General features: G+C 40.6%; 2 protein-coding genes across 2 annotated transcripts; both read right to left on the reverse strand.

Moving 5' to 3' along the window:
• Positions 1-170: 170 nt before the first annotated feature.
• gtf2h4 (general transcription factor IIH, polypeptide 4) lies at positions 171-13,094 on the reverse strand. The gene is made up of 14 exons (XM_030063249.1): positions 12,625-13,094; positions 12,316-12,485; positions 12,122-12,226; positions 10,852-10,983; positions 9,505-9,690; positions 8,872-8,980; positions 6,814-6,882; positions 6,566-6,649; positions 5,351-5,510; positions 3,955-4,085; positions 2,865-2,912; positions 2,672-2,750; positions 2,001-2,062; positions 171-511 (listed from the first exon to the last, which is right to left on the reverse strand). The coding sequence occupies exons 2-14, from the start codon at positions 12,429-12,431 to the stop codon at positions 401-403; spliced, it is 1,392 nt and encodes a 463-aa protein (XP_029919109.1). The 5' UTR covers positions 12,432-12,485; positions 12,625-13,094; the 3' UTR covers positions 171-400.
• Positions 4,870-15,743, reverse strand: sass6 (SAS-6 centriolar assembly protein). Its single transcript, XM_030063244.1, has 2 exons — positions 13,712-15,743; positions 4,870-4,881 (listed from the first exon to the last, which is right to left on the reverse strand). The coding sequence occupies exon 1, from the start codon at positions 15,605-15,607 to the stop codon at positions 13,841-13,843; it is 1,767 nt and encodes a 588-aa protein (XP_029919104.1). The 5' UTR covers positions 15,608-15,743; the 3' UTR covers positions 4,870-4,881; positions 13,712-13,840.
• Positions 15,744-17,316: the final 1,573 nt, after the last annotated feature.

Genomic DNA, 17,316 nt, shown 5'->3' on the forward strand with positions numbered 1-17,316 from the left:
CAGTTATGATCCATAAATCCTGTGACCTGTGGGAACGCTTTTCAGTGGTTGCCCTCACCTCCAGGAGGACACTGTTATCCAACACCACCTGTATTCCTTGCTTTATGCAAACAGGATTCAGTACTTGCCTATGTACAAAATACATCACTATTCAAGAAGAACCAGTAAGGTGCATTTTCTCAAGATGACCATTTAATCCAAACCACATGCAAAGTCAACATATTATGAAACATACAAAACAACTCAATAATCTTTTACAGTCCCGGTCATTCTGTCTTGCTGCGTTCACTGAACAATCTGCAGTAGGAAACCTTTAGGTCATGAAAACATTTAAAAATCGTAGTCCGTGGAACAGCTGTCCTCCAGTGTGAAATCACGGCTCCTTTTCCTGCTCCTCTGGTTATGTGTGAGACTTCTGTCGTTTCCAGAACCTCTTGACCTCGCTGTGTCCTTGCGGTGTCACCACCATTACCCTGTGAGCAACGTTTTGCCACACCAGACAGCCCAGACCCTGCACAACGACAAGGGTTCAACCAAAGTGACTAAGACATCATAGCGTATCCAACAGGTACTGCAAATCTGTACGGGTATAACTGCAAGAAGGCTTGATCATAATGGTACATGATGGCAATGACACTTTAGTAAGATGAAAAGGTTAAGGGTTAAACTACTGATCCTGGAGGGGAAACTGCACTGCTGCAGTAACAAAAAGTAATAGGATACATCAGAGAACTGAAAAGGGAAGGGTTTGTCTGCAGCCTGGAGACTAGTCCAAGGCATCATTTCCCCTAACCTTAACATCAGTGGTGTAGCCGTACCTTGTACTGACATAAGTGGGTGTGTCTTGTACTAGCAAGGGCATTTCTAGTCCTCAAAACAGCAAGAAGCCATGTGTCGGCAGCTCGGGCAAAAACCCAGTTGAGATGCATATTGCGCATGTACTATGTACATGTCCAAAGAAAACCCTGAATGATATTAGCATAACCCACTTGCCTTAATTAGAAAATGCTAAATATTACCAACCAGCAAATTACTGTCTGTCTACTGTCAAAGCTCCTCCGATAAATTTTAGTCACGTTCAAATGGAAACCTATGTATTAAGAGGTAGATCTTTACATTTTGACCTTTACCGGGTACCGTGGGCACTATTATCATGATTATTTATTTATTGTCGAGTGCTCCTAGAGTGAAAGTGATGTGCTTTTCACATGAGTATGTGTACATACCACAGTACACTGCTCTGACAGTCTATTGGTATGGACATATTCTCATATTCTCATATTCTCAACAGTCTCTCACCAATTTAACTGGCAGTGGTAACTAACTAGTTATACAGCTTGTTGGGAGTCTATCTTCAAAAATGAAAAACATGAACAGAGCCTGATCCTAAGTTTTTTTAGGTGGAGAACTGTACTGATATTTCAGGTAGCCCCTCCCATCTCTGTTAAATTGGGAAGAAATCACAGATATTCAAATCTGTGATTGGTAATTAAATGTTGGTAATTAAAACTCCAACATCCCATCCGAATAGGGCTTTGGTTGCATGACTTAACCTTAACGCTAATCTTAACCAGCAAATCTGTTCATCTAAAAAAGGATTAAGTCTATGTTTTCATGTCAAAAAATACTGATATGTGAACAGGGCTTGAGGGCAATTTCACCTTCACCATAATAGCCAATTATCACTTAACATACTGTTTGCTACAGTGTTAGCATGGAGCCTATCATTCAACATAGTGTATGAGAAAGTGTTAGCGTGGACCCAATGCTATCACTCAGCTTAGTGTTCGCTCATGTCTTAGAGCCTACATATGATTTTGGTGTCTATGTTTGCATGCTGTATTCCTTTAAGCAGAAATGTATGCAAATGTATGTTCATATAAGCAACAGTTGAATTTACTCAGATAAAAAGACAATGTGGGATTTGTGCATTATACAATGGTGGAAAAATATACATATTATAAAGTATAATAGTGGAAATAGCAAGCAAAAATTCCAACCTGAGCCCTGTCTCGCAGCACCTCAAAGTCAGCCTGGGAGAGGAACTGGTTATAGAGCACTCCTGATGGAGATGGAAGAGCAGCAATGAACACACTAACACATGAGAAATGAGGCTAAAGGCCAGCAGAAAGTCAATACCTGTTCACTCTGTAACAGTTTACAATTCATTGGAGGGCAAGGGTTACATCTCAGCCTTATTGACTGAGTGCTATCAGGAGACCAAGGCCAACGTCTGTCAGTCATAACCTTCAGGCAGGACAAATGAAGAAGCCCCAAGAAATCAATCAGCTTAGTAGCTCTCCGGAGAGCCCAGGCTCCACCAGAGAGCAGTTCAGCTTTCAATTAGGTTTCGTTTGCGCAAATTGATTTGAAATTCCCTTAAGCTCCCCTAATAATTTGCCCTGAGCAATCATTATTAGATTGTGAATAGAAGATGTTTGACCCCTGTCGCTAAAGCCAAGACAAAAAAGAATGTAAAAATCATAATTACAACTGCAAGAGAATCATATATTCCCCCAGCCACACATTCATATACAAAATGTATCTGTATCTTTTATGTATTTTACAAGTTGCGGCACAAGTTTCCCTTCAAGGGATAATGAAGTGAAGTGAAAACACACACACACACACACACACACACACACACACACACACACACACACACACACACCTTCTGTGAACTGTAGTCGATCTCTCTCCAGCTCCCACAGTCTGATCTGATCTGTTATGGTTGGAGGCAGTACCGGGGTCTGAAGGACAAAAAAAGGCATTTAATACTGAGTACTCTGGTGAGCCCGGCACAGGTCAGCCAGTCATTATTACTGGAATTAACAGTGTGAAAAGGACTGGTAGGTCTAATGTACCTGTTTGAGCATGACAGGGTGGGCTCTGGTCCTTAGAAAGTGGATAATCTAAAAAGCAAAAGATTTGTTATGCATAATAAGGTGGAGTAGACAAAGTTGCCAAGGGAAAACCTGATCTCAGAGTGTCTACAGGTATCAGAGGGAGTACAAAAAAAAAAAAAAAAAAGATTTTGTAGACAAATCATCTTTTTCTTATTCAAATAAGCATTGTGGACTACATATAAAGTTCTATATAAATGGTCCAGTGCAGAGGGTAGGTTCTGACCAAAATGCATTTTTCAACATTATAAGAGTTTCCTTTAGGTTTTATAATATCAAAAATTTTGCCTTGGATGCACAATTTGATTCATTTTGACAAAAACGGATAAAAAAAAAAAAAAAATAGATTACTTTTTTATAGAAATGAAGGCCCAATAAATTCAAATTTGAGACTGTTATTTTGTAAGGCCAAACATTTATAAAATTTAAGATAAAACAGTAAGACTTTTAAGGACCCTCAGGGGTCCCTTACTGTGAGGCTAAACGCTGGTCCCTCAGACAACCTGGATCTACTTAGACCTGGTAGCTGTGTCTGAATAACTTATTTGGATGAGGGGAAACTAAATTTAAAACTAAATAACTAAATATTAATGCAAGGTATAAAAGCCTAGAGCACACACTGCCTTGACTATGTGATGGGATCTGCCCAGAATGAGCTATATGGAAACACAACCCACAAGTGTTTGCATTTGAGAAAGTGTCTGCTCATGGTGTGAAAACGTCATTTCCACCCACAGACATAAACATCACTGTTGTCTTTGTTGCTGCCTTGCTACCTGTTCACCTACCTTGCCAAAAAAAGAGGTGTGATCACCATGTGGACAGAATGCACACAACAAGAATGCATATAAACCAGGGTGTGGCTGTGATCACATTATTCATTATCCAGACAGCATATCCAGATACAAACTGCATTTTAATAATGTGGAAATGAGGCCATAATAGCAAGTTACTGCAAAAAAAACCTAAGACATGCAGGAAGTATATGAAGAAATATAGCTATCTAAGGAGACCTCAAGACCTTGAGCGAATACTGCATTTAGATGAGTACCTGCTGTGCGGTGATACCATTGGCAATGGCCTGCTGTACTGACTCCCTTGTGACCTGAGCCACGACTACATTAGGGAACCGGTACAGCATCTCGCTGAAGAGAGCGACAAGAGCAATCTGAAGTTCAGAGTCTAGAAACGAGACACAAATGCATTCAAGTCAATAGAAGATCTTAAAAGCTTAAATGTGATCAATTACTGTGAACAAATGAGGCCATGGCCGTGTAAAGCGGTAGCTTTTAGGGCTCTGTCTAGGGCTGCCCCCCTGAAAGTTTATGCATTGAATCGAGTATTAGAGAGACTACTAGCAATATACACTCTGGCCACTTTATCAGGTCCACCTGTACAACCTAATGCAGTTCAATGCAACAGCTCTGCCATCAATTCTACCTTTTAAGAAAGTTTATAGCGTTCAGTTTGTGTTGACATTGTGGAGAATGTGTGAATTTAATTCTGTGTTTATTACTGAGGCTGTAGTTTACAGAGTTCTTGTACTGGACTACATTATATTGAGAGGTGTTTCTCGTTTTTTGTCCTCCATATTTATATACATGAGGGGGACAGAATAGTGGAAACAGCTCTCAATAAAATGCGTTCCAGTCCAACAGCAGCACTAACTATGAGTTTAATGCCAAACACAGAAGTGATTGAACACCTCTATTACCGTGACAACAAGACAAGCTGAGCATTATAGGCAGCAGAAAAGGAAACTTTATGGCACAACAGTTGTATTGGATTGTATTAGATGGTACAGGTGGACCTAATAAAGTGGCCAGAGTGTAGAGTCAAGGACAGAGCAAGACAAGCGCACAGACACACTGCAGCCTCTTGTGTTCTTACAGTATTTTGACATTCAGTAGCATTGCTACTGCTGAAAATGCACCCCAACACACAATGCTGCCTCTTGTAGAAAAAAAATAAGCAAATACTGAGAGGGCCTGGGAATAGGGGCCTATATAGACCTAAGTTGTTTGTTTACATTTTCTACTGTTAAAAAGAATGAAGTTACGAGAGCTTCCTTTAACCAGAAATATGTGTGTGCTGTCTTGTTATTCTGACAAAGCTGCACAGCATTTCAGATCATCTTTTTGAAGCTGTCTTGATTAATTTGATTTGATAATTTGAAATTTCATTTGATTATTATTGAAGACTACTTTGATTATTATTATTGCTGATGGTTTTTCTAAGGTCTACCAACAGTACATTTTCTCCAACTCTAAAAGCATTATTTCGAAAAAGGGACCCCTCTTCCCACTTCATGCCATAAAACAATCTTATGGTGTGCTGTAGACACTGTTGATCTTCAAAGCCATGATCTCGTTTGTTTACTCTCTCAACAATAATGTAATCATGATTTATTGATGATGACATGCTAAATATCCCATGTTGTGACATACTTGTGTAGGCATAGATGCGATAGTTGGTTTCTACCACGATAAAGCCTGTGTCTCCGGTCCCAGGGGTGATACTCATGTTGGAGGAGGACGAGGAGTTGGTAGTGACTCCTGCAGCTAGAGTGATGGCCAGTCTTGTGGGATAGTATCGCCTTGACTTCCTCTGACATGGAAAAGAAGGATTTTAGAAATTTTATATATTGTATATTTTGCATATATACAGTGGCTATAAAAGTATTCAACTTGCACATTTAAACAATCACAAGTATTGTTACTGCTCCTTTTATGACTACTACTATGTTATTGCTACTCCTACTTCAACTACTATTGCTACTCTTTTAAGTACTTTTACTTCAATGCTAGCTCTTTTACTTTGTAATTACTTTGGACTAGAGCTGAGTAAAATGACTTCCAATCAACAGCACAATAAATTCAAACATTTACCTTGATAGCAATTAATTAACAAAAAATTGTTTTATGTGGATTTTTTTTTTTTTTGTTTTTTTTTTGTGTAGTTCATATAATACAGACACACAGAGCGACTATACTGGCTGTATTTAACATACTGCACAATTCACATTTAGAAAAAAAACTACAAAACTTGGAATATTTACCAGATTTTGAGCTTCATATTGCATATATTTGTATAACTTAATGTCACATTGATTTTAATCTCAAGTTTGCAAATTCATGTGATATTAAAGAGCTGACTGTGCTGCTGTCATTTGGCAATGCAGAGAGCCTCCCACTGTGCAAACTATAGTCAAAATCTATAATGTGCTCCAAACTTGCTTGTGTTAGAAATGGTATTCATAAACTGTAACTTGACAATTTTCACAGCTCATGAACACCTGCAGCAGTGAAAGCTTTTACCAATATTACTGACATGAGTACAAGTCAGTTGGTGAGAGGTTCAGCCTCTGCCCAGCCCTACTTTGAACTTGCCTTCTATTTTGTTGTCTTGTCTTGTTTTGTTTTGGTTCCTTGTACCTCTTTTTTGGAAGCATGCTTCCTAAATAAAGTTTTATTAATATCATATACCAATGTTTACTTAAAAGTTATTCATATCCACTTTCTTTATTGTATCCTAATACTATTTTGCTGCAAGAACGATCCCCATGAGGATGATTACAGTTTCTTTCTATCCTAAAGAGGTGTTAAGGAATTGAGGAGGAAACTGTTTAAGTGTTATTAGTGATTCTTTTCTCAGTGCCCTACCTTCCTCTGGAAAACCAGACCAAACTCCCGTAGGTGCTGCAGGAAGATGAGTAATGACTCACTCATGCCCTCCACTGAGTAGTCCTGAAGCACACAGGCAAAGCATCATCAATAAAAACATCAAAATTAAAACTAAGCATGAATTGCAGAACTTTGAGTGCTCCATGACGACACCAATTTACGCTTTTTTGGAGCAAGTACATACTATGTTTTGAGAATCAAATATTACCAAAATGCTGTGCACTCACTCTGCCAAGAGTGGAGAAACTGAGCTGGAATAAGAATGACAAGATCTCCACCAGGTCCATTCCCCGGGACTGCAGGAGAGAAGGAATCAAAAACGGTATAGAACAAGAAATTGCTTTTCAGGCTTTTAGTATAGCAGAGCTCTTCCACTATACCCTATAGCATCGTGCTGAAATGGTTCAATGTAAGAGCCTGATGGTTATGTAAAGCAGTGATTCTAAATGACTGAACTGCCACCCAGTACTGGGCCATGTAGTGCTGGCTACCAGGCCACAACGATGTTATGTGACAGCATTTTCAAAGTTATTGTCTCCATGTTCACATGTTGATCCCACCATGTTGTCCTATGTAAGTGATTACCATCACTCAGTCGTGTGAAACTGCTTACAAAGGTACAGTATGTACTAATTTGTTTGTTCAAAAGCACAAATGACCATAACACAGCACAATGGCTTCCTAAGTGTTGCTGATCAAGACCATCAATCCACTGTTGTTACCATGGTGATTGCTGAGATTTTCAATCCTGATCAAATTTAATCAATTTGAAGTGATTTCAATTTTAACAATTTGATCTTACTGATCGTGTACAATAATTTCTAGATTAAATATTATTCACAAACTACTATTAATACATTTCCTGGTAAGATTGCCATTGATTTTCACATCTTCCCTCATTTTTTCTCTAAATTGGAGCAGGGCTTAGTATTTCAGTGCGGCTCTGATTTTTCCTTTCCATTCATGTTCTCCCTTTGTTCCAAGTAGGGCATGACAGAATGATTAGCAATTACATTTAAATGCTATCATCAGAAGAACAGAGTGGAAGTCTGATTGGGTCAGCTGGAAATAAGGTTCGGATATTAGGCCAGTTTAATTTTTTAGTAGAAAATTATAGGTTACTCAGAGCTGACAGAACAGAAAGTATTGTGATTAATTTACCTACTGCTGCAGAGGCATTTTGCAGCAAGGGAATTAATAGCCCCTTGTTGCAATATGATAGCAATAAGAGTGTTAATTAGGCTCACTTTGTCCTTGTTTATTTCACATTCATATCACTCCAGGCGATACACATTCTGTCCCCCAACTAAGCCATTGATCAGGATTTTACAAGCTATTAACCACTGGCTGGTACAAAAACATGAATTTCAGCAATAGTCTATTACATATTCCTTCAACCATGTACCACTATGACACAGGAATCTGCAGGATTTCATTTCAACCAAACACTATAGCGGCTGAGCTCAATCCTCTGCATTCGAAGACGTGCTAATCAGTGAAATCAACTGCTATTGTGGCATGAATGACAATCCACTCTTAGCTGGAATGCACTACAAGACTTCCAAAATCTGCACACAGATGGAGAGCCCACACACTGACATGATGTTAACTGATTCTCATACTTCTGTTTGGTGAAGTACTCCCGCCAGAAAAGTTGACAAATATGGTCAAAATCCAGTTTTATTCCCTAATTCCCCAATATAATAAATAGTTAAGTAAAATTCAACAGTGTTAGAACAATCCAGATTTACAAGCTCCTATATATGTCCCTTAACCATACCACTTTCTACAGTACTTTCTACAGTACAGTCACCTGCGTTTAGTACAGCAAATAACAGCTAGCCGCGCTCAGGTATGACCATATCTTGGGAGCTGGGAGAGGATAACTGTTGGGAAGGCCCCCTTCCATCCAGCAGCAGTTTTTCACCTTCTCATGGGTGCCAGGAGAGACTAGACTTTTGAGCTTTTAAATTCGGACTGTGGTAATGCCTTTTTTCCTGGTGTTTGTTTTTATATTATGAAAAAAAACCTGAATTTGACCCTCTGTTCCTTCCCTGAGGCCACCTCAAATGTCTCAGCTTGACTCAGTAAGCACCTCACAGCACTATTAGCAGGGATGATTCTTGGCTTGGTTAAGCCGTGAACCCAGAATGCCCCCATCTTTGTCTGAGAGGTTGGAATAGGTGCTGGTAATCCCTCATTTTGTGTCAGCTTTAAGTCACAATGTCACGCTTGATAACTACTGATCTGAACGGATAAGAGTCGTATATGAAATAAGCAGGTACCTGCACAGTGTTGAGGTACTGTAGGGTGAAATACCAAAGCTGAGAAGCTGTGTCTAACAGGAGGAACTGGAAACCAGCTGAGGTGATGCAGGGTGCCTCTCCTGGTTCACTGCAGGGGGGACAACGCAATGTCAGGACCTCACATGGAGATTAAAGCAAAATTGAACTCTGGTGTCATGGCAGATGGCGGTAACATCAACAGGTAAGAGGTAGACAGTGGAAGAAAACAAGATTTGTCTCACATCTGCAAAGAATGAACAGTCATACTAAACAGGAAACTACCTGAGGGTCATAGCAAGATTTTTTTTTTTTTCGTGCTGCCCCTTGCAATATGTTTTGTTATGTTAAATTATGTTATTCCACACATATGCCTCATTTGCTTAAACAGATGTTATGGCAGCACACCTTAATTTGCTTGATTTCTATGGTGCATCTAATTAGTCCTTAGCAATTGATTTTGAGGTTTTATAGAAATGCGGCTACTGACTGGCAGATGATCTCTGGGAGGTTCCTGGGTATAACCATTACAGCAGCGAGCACTTAGCAACTAAGATGGAAACAGAATTAAACTAAAACCCTCTGATCTTGCAGGTCAGCACTATAGGGCTACGGTCTGTGAGTGTGAGTGTGTACCTTCTCATGAGTCCTGCCTGTATGAGCAGCTGAGCCAGGTCCTGACTGACAGCAGCACTGGGAGAGCCCACCATGAAGTGCAGGATGACCTCCCAGCGCTCCATAGCGTAGCGGTCCAGACTCTCTATGTCCCGTGCATGGCGATCAGGGCCTAGAGTGCTCCCCTCATCTGCCCACGCTCTGCCCCTGTGCATGAACACATCAAGGGAAGACTGAATAGAAACACTAAGAAAAATACAGTTTCTCTATACGTATTGGACGTTTTACTTAAAATGATAGTTCACCTGCACATGTCAGTGCAAACTTTGAACAGGTACCAACGATACAGCAAGCTACTTGCTGCAGTTCCCTGTCAACTCTCTCTGTGATGAACAGGCTCTGAAAATTTAGGTTGCAAACTGTTTCCATTCACAGTGAACAGCCAGCCAGTAAGAAGAGAAAAGGAATCTCCCTTTACTTCCTTGGTGACCTATGTTCTGTGAATTTCAAATTCTGCAATTAAAAGAATCTAGTTTGAATTCTGTGCTGCGGTCCTTTTGGAGTAACATGGAGAAGATCCCATGTAGCTCACTACATCTTAAAGGGATACTCCAGCTATTTAAAAATGTTGATATTATTTCACTTCCCTCTGTTTTGTCATGCTGTGAAAGTGAATGAAGGGACAGTAATACAGTATTTTGGAATATCAGCCCAGAGAAGCAGGGAGCATGGAGCACGTCCAGGTAAATGTTGTGTAAGACAGCGGTGGTTCTATCTTCCTCTCATTGTTACTAAGTGCTGGATACTGGCTGGATGCTCCACATGCTAACTGTTAGTCTACTGTCATTGAAGAGGACTTTAACATTCTGAAAAGTTCAAACTTGACAATTCTAATGCACAAACTTGAATGAAAAATTGACTGACATGGAGTTAATAATGACAGAATTTTCATTTTTGGTTGAACTATTCTTATAAAAAACACAGACCACTTGGAATATGCTCCCCATCAAAATTAGATAGACTAAAATTATATTTTCTTTTAAAGTTACTAAAAGGAAAAATTGATGAATTTCTTTTAAATATTGTTGGGATTTTTCTGTTGGTGATTTTTTAATTTAATTTTTTTTTTTATTTTTTGCTTTTTATTGTTGCATATCTGACTATTTTATTTTTGGATCTTTGCATTTGGCTTGTTTTGGTCTTTCTGTGTCATTGATACAGTGTGATTTGAACTGCTGCTTGTTTTTATTGTTGCTGGAGTCCATGAAGATTAGTGACCACTTTCTGGAAGCTGATGGGGATCCAAATAAAGAACAAAGAAAACAATAAAGACCACTGCTGCAGCCCCAAGATTAAAACCTGACTTACCCGCCAAGCAGCGCTATCCTCAGGTTGTCTTTGAACACAGGATTTAAAATGTATCCCTGCAGACCACCCTGCAGCTGCTGACTGTGCCACAGGCGGAGTCCTGACAGCACTGACACACATTCATCATGGTCCCTGCCGTTTGAAGCCACAGACAAAAATGATCACAGTTATCAGTGTTAAGCCCGAGAATTTATTATTTTATTTTACTCCAGTGTTCCTTGACCAGTGAATAGGTGTAATCAGTCACCCTCCCTTAAAGCACAATTTCACTTGGTGTTGGGTGGTGTAGTTTCTTGATGGTGGGAGTTCATATGGTGGTAAAATATCTTCAGTAGTTGCTCCATGGTCCCCTGGATTGCTAATGATAAATGTAGTATTTCTTTGTCTTCATTCACTTCCATAGTGCAGCAAAACAGTCCCACAATAACACTGATAGCACATGAACCAACACCACCAAAGCAGATTATGCTAGTATAAAAACAAGTCCCAGTACCCTTTTTTTTTTTTTCAGAAAATTAAACATCTCTTTTCTTATGGTTGAGCAAACATAAAGAAGCAACAGGCAAAACACGGTGTTCGCTCCTAATAAAGTTACAGTAAAGTCATTTCAATATGCGGTGGTTAATTTTTGTATTCATCTCTTTACTTGTGATTTTCCTATTTGAAATGCAAAGTAGATCCAACAGATCGGATCTGCATGAAACTTCCACTGCTTGGGATGGGAAGATATGACCCAGTTGTACATGTAAAATAACTGTAATTACACAAAAAACGGGAACTAGAACATGTTGTTTTTATATTGACAGTCCACTTTATTCACATTCATTTACATGGTAAAGTATTATTTTGGGACCTGTTTTGTTGCACTGTGGAAGTGAATGGAGAGACAGTATTGTGGATTGGCAGGCCAGGGGAGCACAGAGTAACTCATGAAGATATTTCACCACAATGCAAACTCACAACATATCCAGGTACAAATGTTCCGTTTTGCTTAAAGGAGTTGCTGACCCACATAAAAAACATTCATTTGTCTCAGTTTCAGTGGAGAGTTTTAGTGTCCCATGATGGTGGTCTAAATGGCATTTTGGAGGCTTTTCCACCCTGACGAGAATAAAACTCTGGGAGAAACACTGTCCCAAGCTAAGATTTATCTGTAGCATCCCACTGTGATATCAGAGCCGCAACAAAAATACATTTGCACCCTGCAGACAGTAACAGTCTAGTCTGCAAGCTACATGCTGCTGGGTTTGAGACAAACTTGTTAACTCACCTCTGGCTGTCTTTTTTCACCCAAAGAGCCACCGCTGCCTGAGGCAGGGGCTGATCCAGGAACAGCATACGCATCACATAGTTCTTAGCCAGCGCAGGGAGCTCTCTGTAAAGAATCATTGCACATCATCACGCCTAGAGCCAGACCCATAGCCTATATTTATTCATATACTGATATTCCTGAGTATCACGCACCTGTAGACAGCCAGGCATGTGGCTGGGTGGTTGTACAATCTGTCCAAAATCTCAGGACTCAACTCCTTCAGGTATTCATGTAAATTCTTGCACTGTAACTGCACACGCAGCTTCATTTCCCACGATTAGATAATTAAATGTAATCAAACAGATCTAATGGCCGCCAGTTTCTGTGGAAACAAATAGATACATCAACATACATCAACTATCAGCACGTCATCAGTCACAGCCTTGATACGTCCCGTTTCTCTGGAGGCTAAGTCACGCCCCACTCCATTGAATATCTATCTATCTGGAAAATATACATACCTGATAACACAAGAGTCGGGACGTTTTACGAGTGGTTAGGATCCACATGTCAATTCGGCATACATGTTATCGCCGAAAAAGTACGAGGCTTCGTTATTTTAAGAACATGTAATCTCTATCAGCTTTAGCTCGCTGACTGGTGAACTATGTGCCGGATTGAAGAGAGGCTTCTTTTGATTCACCACCGATAGTGTATTTATCTTTCCCGCTGCTCAAGATTATACCCTAATCACAGGTTTTCGAATGAAGTTTGGCCACACTCAGCTAGCTAAATTACCAACAGTGACAACACACAGGGAGGTAAGGAGAGAAACGCAATTTGATGAATTCATAACAAACGCAAAAACGGACGGGTTACCACACAAACTGATAACTACTCGCTGAATTCCTGCTTCTAATCACCGAGTTTTCATGAGCTGCAGCATCCTCGTCAACTTTTCACCAAGACGCCATGTTACCTGATCACGTGACCCCTGCGCGTCTTGCTATTCGTTGAAGGGTACCGGAAGCTTTTTCTTTCTTTCTTTTTTTTTTTTTTTTACAAGGCTACCTCTTTAGTCTTAAAAGTGGATTGAGTGTCATCAGACTTTATAAATAACAGCATATACCCTCAGCTTTTCATGAAGAATAAATTATCCAGTGCTCCAACTGAAACACCACTTTATTAAAGACTACAATGAATACCTCAAACAACCGTAAGATTCATTGACAACATTCAAATATTGTATGATGGCATGTTAACTAGGCAAACTTCATACCAGGAACAACAGAATATTGTAATGTAGATTAAAAACAGACATGAATACATAATATATACATATATATACTCCCCATAATCAATAAAGGAGTGCATGTCCTCTTTGCCAGTGGATTTCTTCATGTGTGATCAGCATTCTGGAAAGAAGCTCTCACATTCTGAGGGACTGACAACAACAAAAACAACAACAACAACAACTCAAACTAAACTTGGCCAGTTAAAAAAATATACCAGCCAATGAAACAGACTCAGGAAAGTCAGGTACATCATCAGTAGGGTGTTAAAGTGTTGTGGGTTGAATTCTTCCTTTAAAGGTCACTTCATACACACATCCTGACACACAGCTGCTTAAAAACAATGACAAAGTTTGCAGACATAGTAAAAGCTGAAGGCACATCTACAACTGGAAGTGAATTTAAAAGGGGTCAGTGTCAGCAGCAGTGAGTTTCTTCAGCTGCTTTATGCAGAGAAATAGGCGGAGGGTAGTGAGTGTTTTGACGCCCTCTGAGAGAATTCTTTCTGCTGCAGGTTAGACAGCAGACCATGGAGTGGAATGCTGTCGTCTCTCTTCTCAAAGTATTTTGACTCCAAGCCTGCAGGCTCTCTGCTGTGTGTGCTGGCTGGCTGCATCGTGCACTGTTCAAAAGGGCTGATGTCGACGGCCTTCATCAGAGGCACGCCGGGCTTGGGCTGAAACTGGGCCCTCAGTCCAGCCGTCCCGGGCAAAACAGAGGGCGTCTCGAAGGATTCAGGACCCTGCGGCGTTCTGGACAGCTGCTTTTCGTTCAGCTGCTTGTTCAGCCAGCTTATAACATTCTCGTTGGTTTTCAACACCTCCCTGCTTTCGTTCAGTTTCTGCACCGTGGTCTCCAGCTGCTCCTTCAGTTTGGAGACCAGCTCGTCCTTGGTGACCAGCTGCTGCTGAGCGTCTTGCAGCTCCTTTTTGGTGTTTTGCAGCTTCTCCGATGTTTCCTGGAGCACCTTCTCCTGCGACACTGTCACCGTGTTTTTGACTTTGATTTTTCCAAGCAGCCCTCGCAGCTCCCCTTGCAGGTTCTTAATAATGCTGTTGGCCTTTATCAGCTCTTCAGACAGTGACTTCACTGTGGCATCCAGTTTTCTGATTTGAAGTTCTTTACTTTCAGCATGTCCTTCCACCGATTCCTTCTGCTGCTGGGTGGCTTCCAGCACCTCTTTGGTGCGACACATCAGCTGGTCCTTGTCTTTGATCTCCTGCTCCAGGACGGCTATTCTCATCTGCAGCTGGCTGACCAGACGCTCCTTTTCGTGGCACTCGGCATCCAGCGTCCCGTTCTCCCTCCGCAGAGACAGGATCTGCTGCTTTGACCGCTGACACTCCTCCTCTGCACCCGCGACTTTAATAGTCAGGTCCCTGATGGTGGATTCGTTCTTGTATTTCCTCTCTGTCAACTCTCTGTTGGAGGTTTCCAGCTCGCTCACTTTGCTCTGCAGCTGGCTGGTGCTCTTCTTGTGAGCGCTCTCCAGCTCGAGGCGGAGCTGCTCATTCTGCTGCTGCAGCCTGGTCTGGACCTCCAGGGCCTTCTCTCTCTCTGACATCATGTCCTGAGAATGGCGGCTGGACAGTGAGCTGGTCTGGCTCGTCCATTCTGACCGTAGTTTGTCCAACTCTCTAGTCTTCTCTGACAGAGTCTGCTGCGTGTAACTCAGCTGCCTGGACAGATCATCCTCAGTCTTCTTCAGTTTGATCTCTAACGTCTGCTTCTCCCCCTTCAAAGAGGACAAGCAAACCACCAGATAGTCCTTAATCTCTTTGTCTGTGCCTTGAAGGAGCCGTAAAGACAAGTGGTTGAGGTGTTTGAATGCATTTGTCTCCACAACACTGAAAGTAGCAGAGCTGTCGAGGGCTGGAGCCTGACACAACAGCTGCAGGAGGAATCTCGGGCTGTCTGACTCCTGCTCTGACATGCACAGATTCAACAAGTCAATAAACTTCTGAGGAAACGACGAGAAGTCTATCAGCAGCCCCTGCTGAACTTTCAAACTCTGGAAATCCTCTTCTGATATGGACAGACGGAACAGAAAATATGGGTCTGCGTCATCTGTTAGCCTGACGAGCAGGTCTTTCTTGTGGACGGGGCTTGTTGTCAGCTGGAGTTCAATGGCGACTCGGATGTTCGCTTTCCTCTCATCGCAGTCTTTGCACCTCACGTTGACTTGTAATAGTTTGTTGAAAAGTTCTTCCATGGTTGTTTTACACGGCAAATATCTCCAACTCACACGCCGGAACAAGTCTGGAGTAGCTTACCTCGGGTTTGTTTTCTGTATTTTTTGACGTTTGGCGCTTTACAACCGCCAATCCAATCGCTGTCGAAACGGAACGATAATATGAGATCGTTACTGAAGAAGAGGTTACACTCTGAGAGACGTAACTAAACTAAACTAAACAGATATAAATAAGAGAGACTATATGAAACGTCACATACTGTCCTGTTATTTATATTTATCACTTGTGTTTATTTTTTTCTAAATGTATATATATATATATATATATATATATATATATATATATATATATATATATATATATATATATATATATATATTTCGCGTGTAGAGAGGTATATTTTATGTAGTCTTCTATAGTTACTGTGTAATGTCTGGTCAACCTGCTGCTGGAACACAAGAATTTCACAATTTGGGATCTATCTATCTATCTATCTATCTATCTATCTATCTATCTATCTATCTATCTATCTGTCTCTCCTCTCTGCCAAATGTTTGCTCTCCCACTGTAAAAATCAGCGAGTGAGGGCTCTGTTCTGGATTTTTCAATATCTTTGTGCAGACTTCCGGCCGACCAGACGGGGGGGTGTGGCGAGTGAAAGGGTTTTTTTTTTTTTTTTTTTTTTTTTCAATCAATCAACGTATACACGCACACACACGCACACGCGCGCGCGCACACACACACACACACACACACACACACACACATACACACACACACATATAGATACACATACATACATCATTTAAGTATAACTTATTATATGTGATGGTGAAAGTAAATGTTGAAAGTATTTTGATATCATTACCACTGAAATTAAGAAAAGTGTCAATGTAGTATAATCACTGAAGAAGCAAATCTTCTCCCTTTGACATATTGTTGCCATTTGAAAAAAACCATGATAACTGTCTTTATCATGAAAATTGAAAAAAATATTTTTTTCCCTTGCAACATTTTAATGAGAAAAAGAAATATATCATTATCAAAAAGCAAACTGAAGAGAAAAGTCTGCCACTAGGCAACTCCATCAAGTGAAATGTTAACTTGTCCCCTTATATGAAAGAGGAGGACACATGGGATATTTGAGCCTTTCATGAGCATTTAAGTTAGTTAAGTGTGATTGAGGAGCTATTGGCTGGCATAGTAATGCATAATCAGGCAAAAGAGAGTCAGGTGATAAATTTGATTCATTTATTATGCAAAAAATTCCTTCAAATCAGGAGGTAGGGCTGGGATTGCTCAGACACCTCACACATCTACAGGCTACTTAGAGAAGAGTCATCATCTTGCTCGAATTCCTTTGGGTCATTGTATGTTCACACACAGCAAAATTTGCTGTCTCTCATAAAAGAAAACTGTTTCCATTCACTCTGCTCAAACACATACTCACATACCCACACATTAAAATATGATCAATAAGGTGCTGTGAAAAGGATAAGATAAAGTGCATATGCAGCGTCCTGAGGAAGTATTGTCTCTATTGGGCCTTTTTCACCAGCAAAGTGGAGTGATGTTTAGCGACAGGTTGTTCACTGCACCACCATTGATTTGCAGACTTCATCTCTGTAGGTTATCTCACTGCAGTTTAAGATGAGTCCCACCAATGTTGTGTCATCTGTAAATTTTAGGATTGAATTTGTGGGGTGTGTAGGTGTGTGGTCATATGTAT

This window comes from Myripristis murdjan, chromosome 11, assembly GCF_902150065.1.
Source record: "Myripristis murdjan chromosome 11, fMyrMur1.1, whole genome shotgun sequence".
Classification (NCBI taxonomy): domain Eukaryota; kingdom Metazoa; phylum Chordata; class Actinopteri; order Holocentriformes; family Holocentridae; genus Myripristis; species Myripristis murdjan.

Excerpts from the sequence above, each read along its gene's own strand:
- gtf2h4 (XM_030063249.1), bottom strand. The coding sequence starts at position 12,431 with ATGAAGCTGCGTGTGCAGTTACAGTGCAAGAATTTACATGAATACCTG. Across the intron at positions 10,984-12,121 it reads GTGAAAAAAGACAGCCAGAG|GGACCATGATGAATGTGTGT; the intron begins GTGAGTTAACAA and ends TTCAAACGGCAG. Across the intron at positions 4,086-5,350 it reads TCGCATCTATGCCTACACAA|ACTCTGAACTTCAGATTGCT; the intron begins GTATGTCACAAC and ends TCTCGTTTCTAG.
- sass6 (XM_030063244.1), bottom strand. The coding sequence starts at position 15,607 with ATGGAAGAACTTTTCAACAAACTATTACAAGTCAACGTGAGGTGCAAA.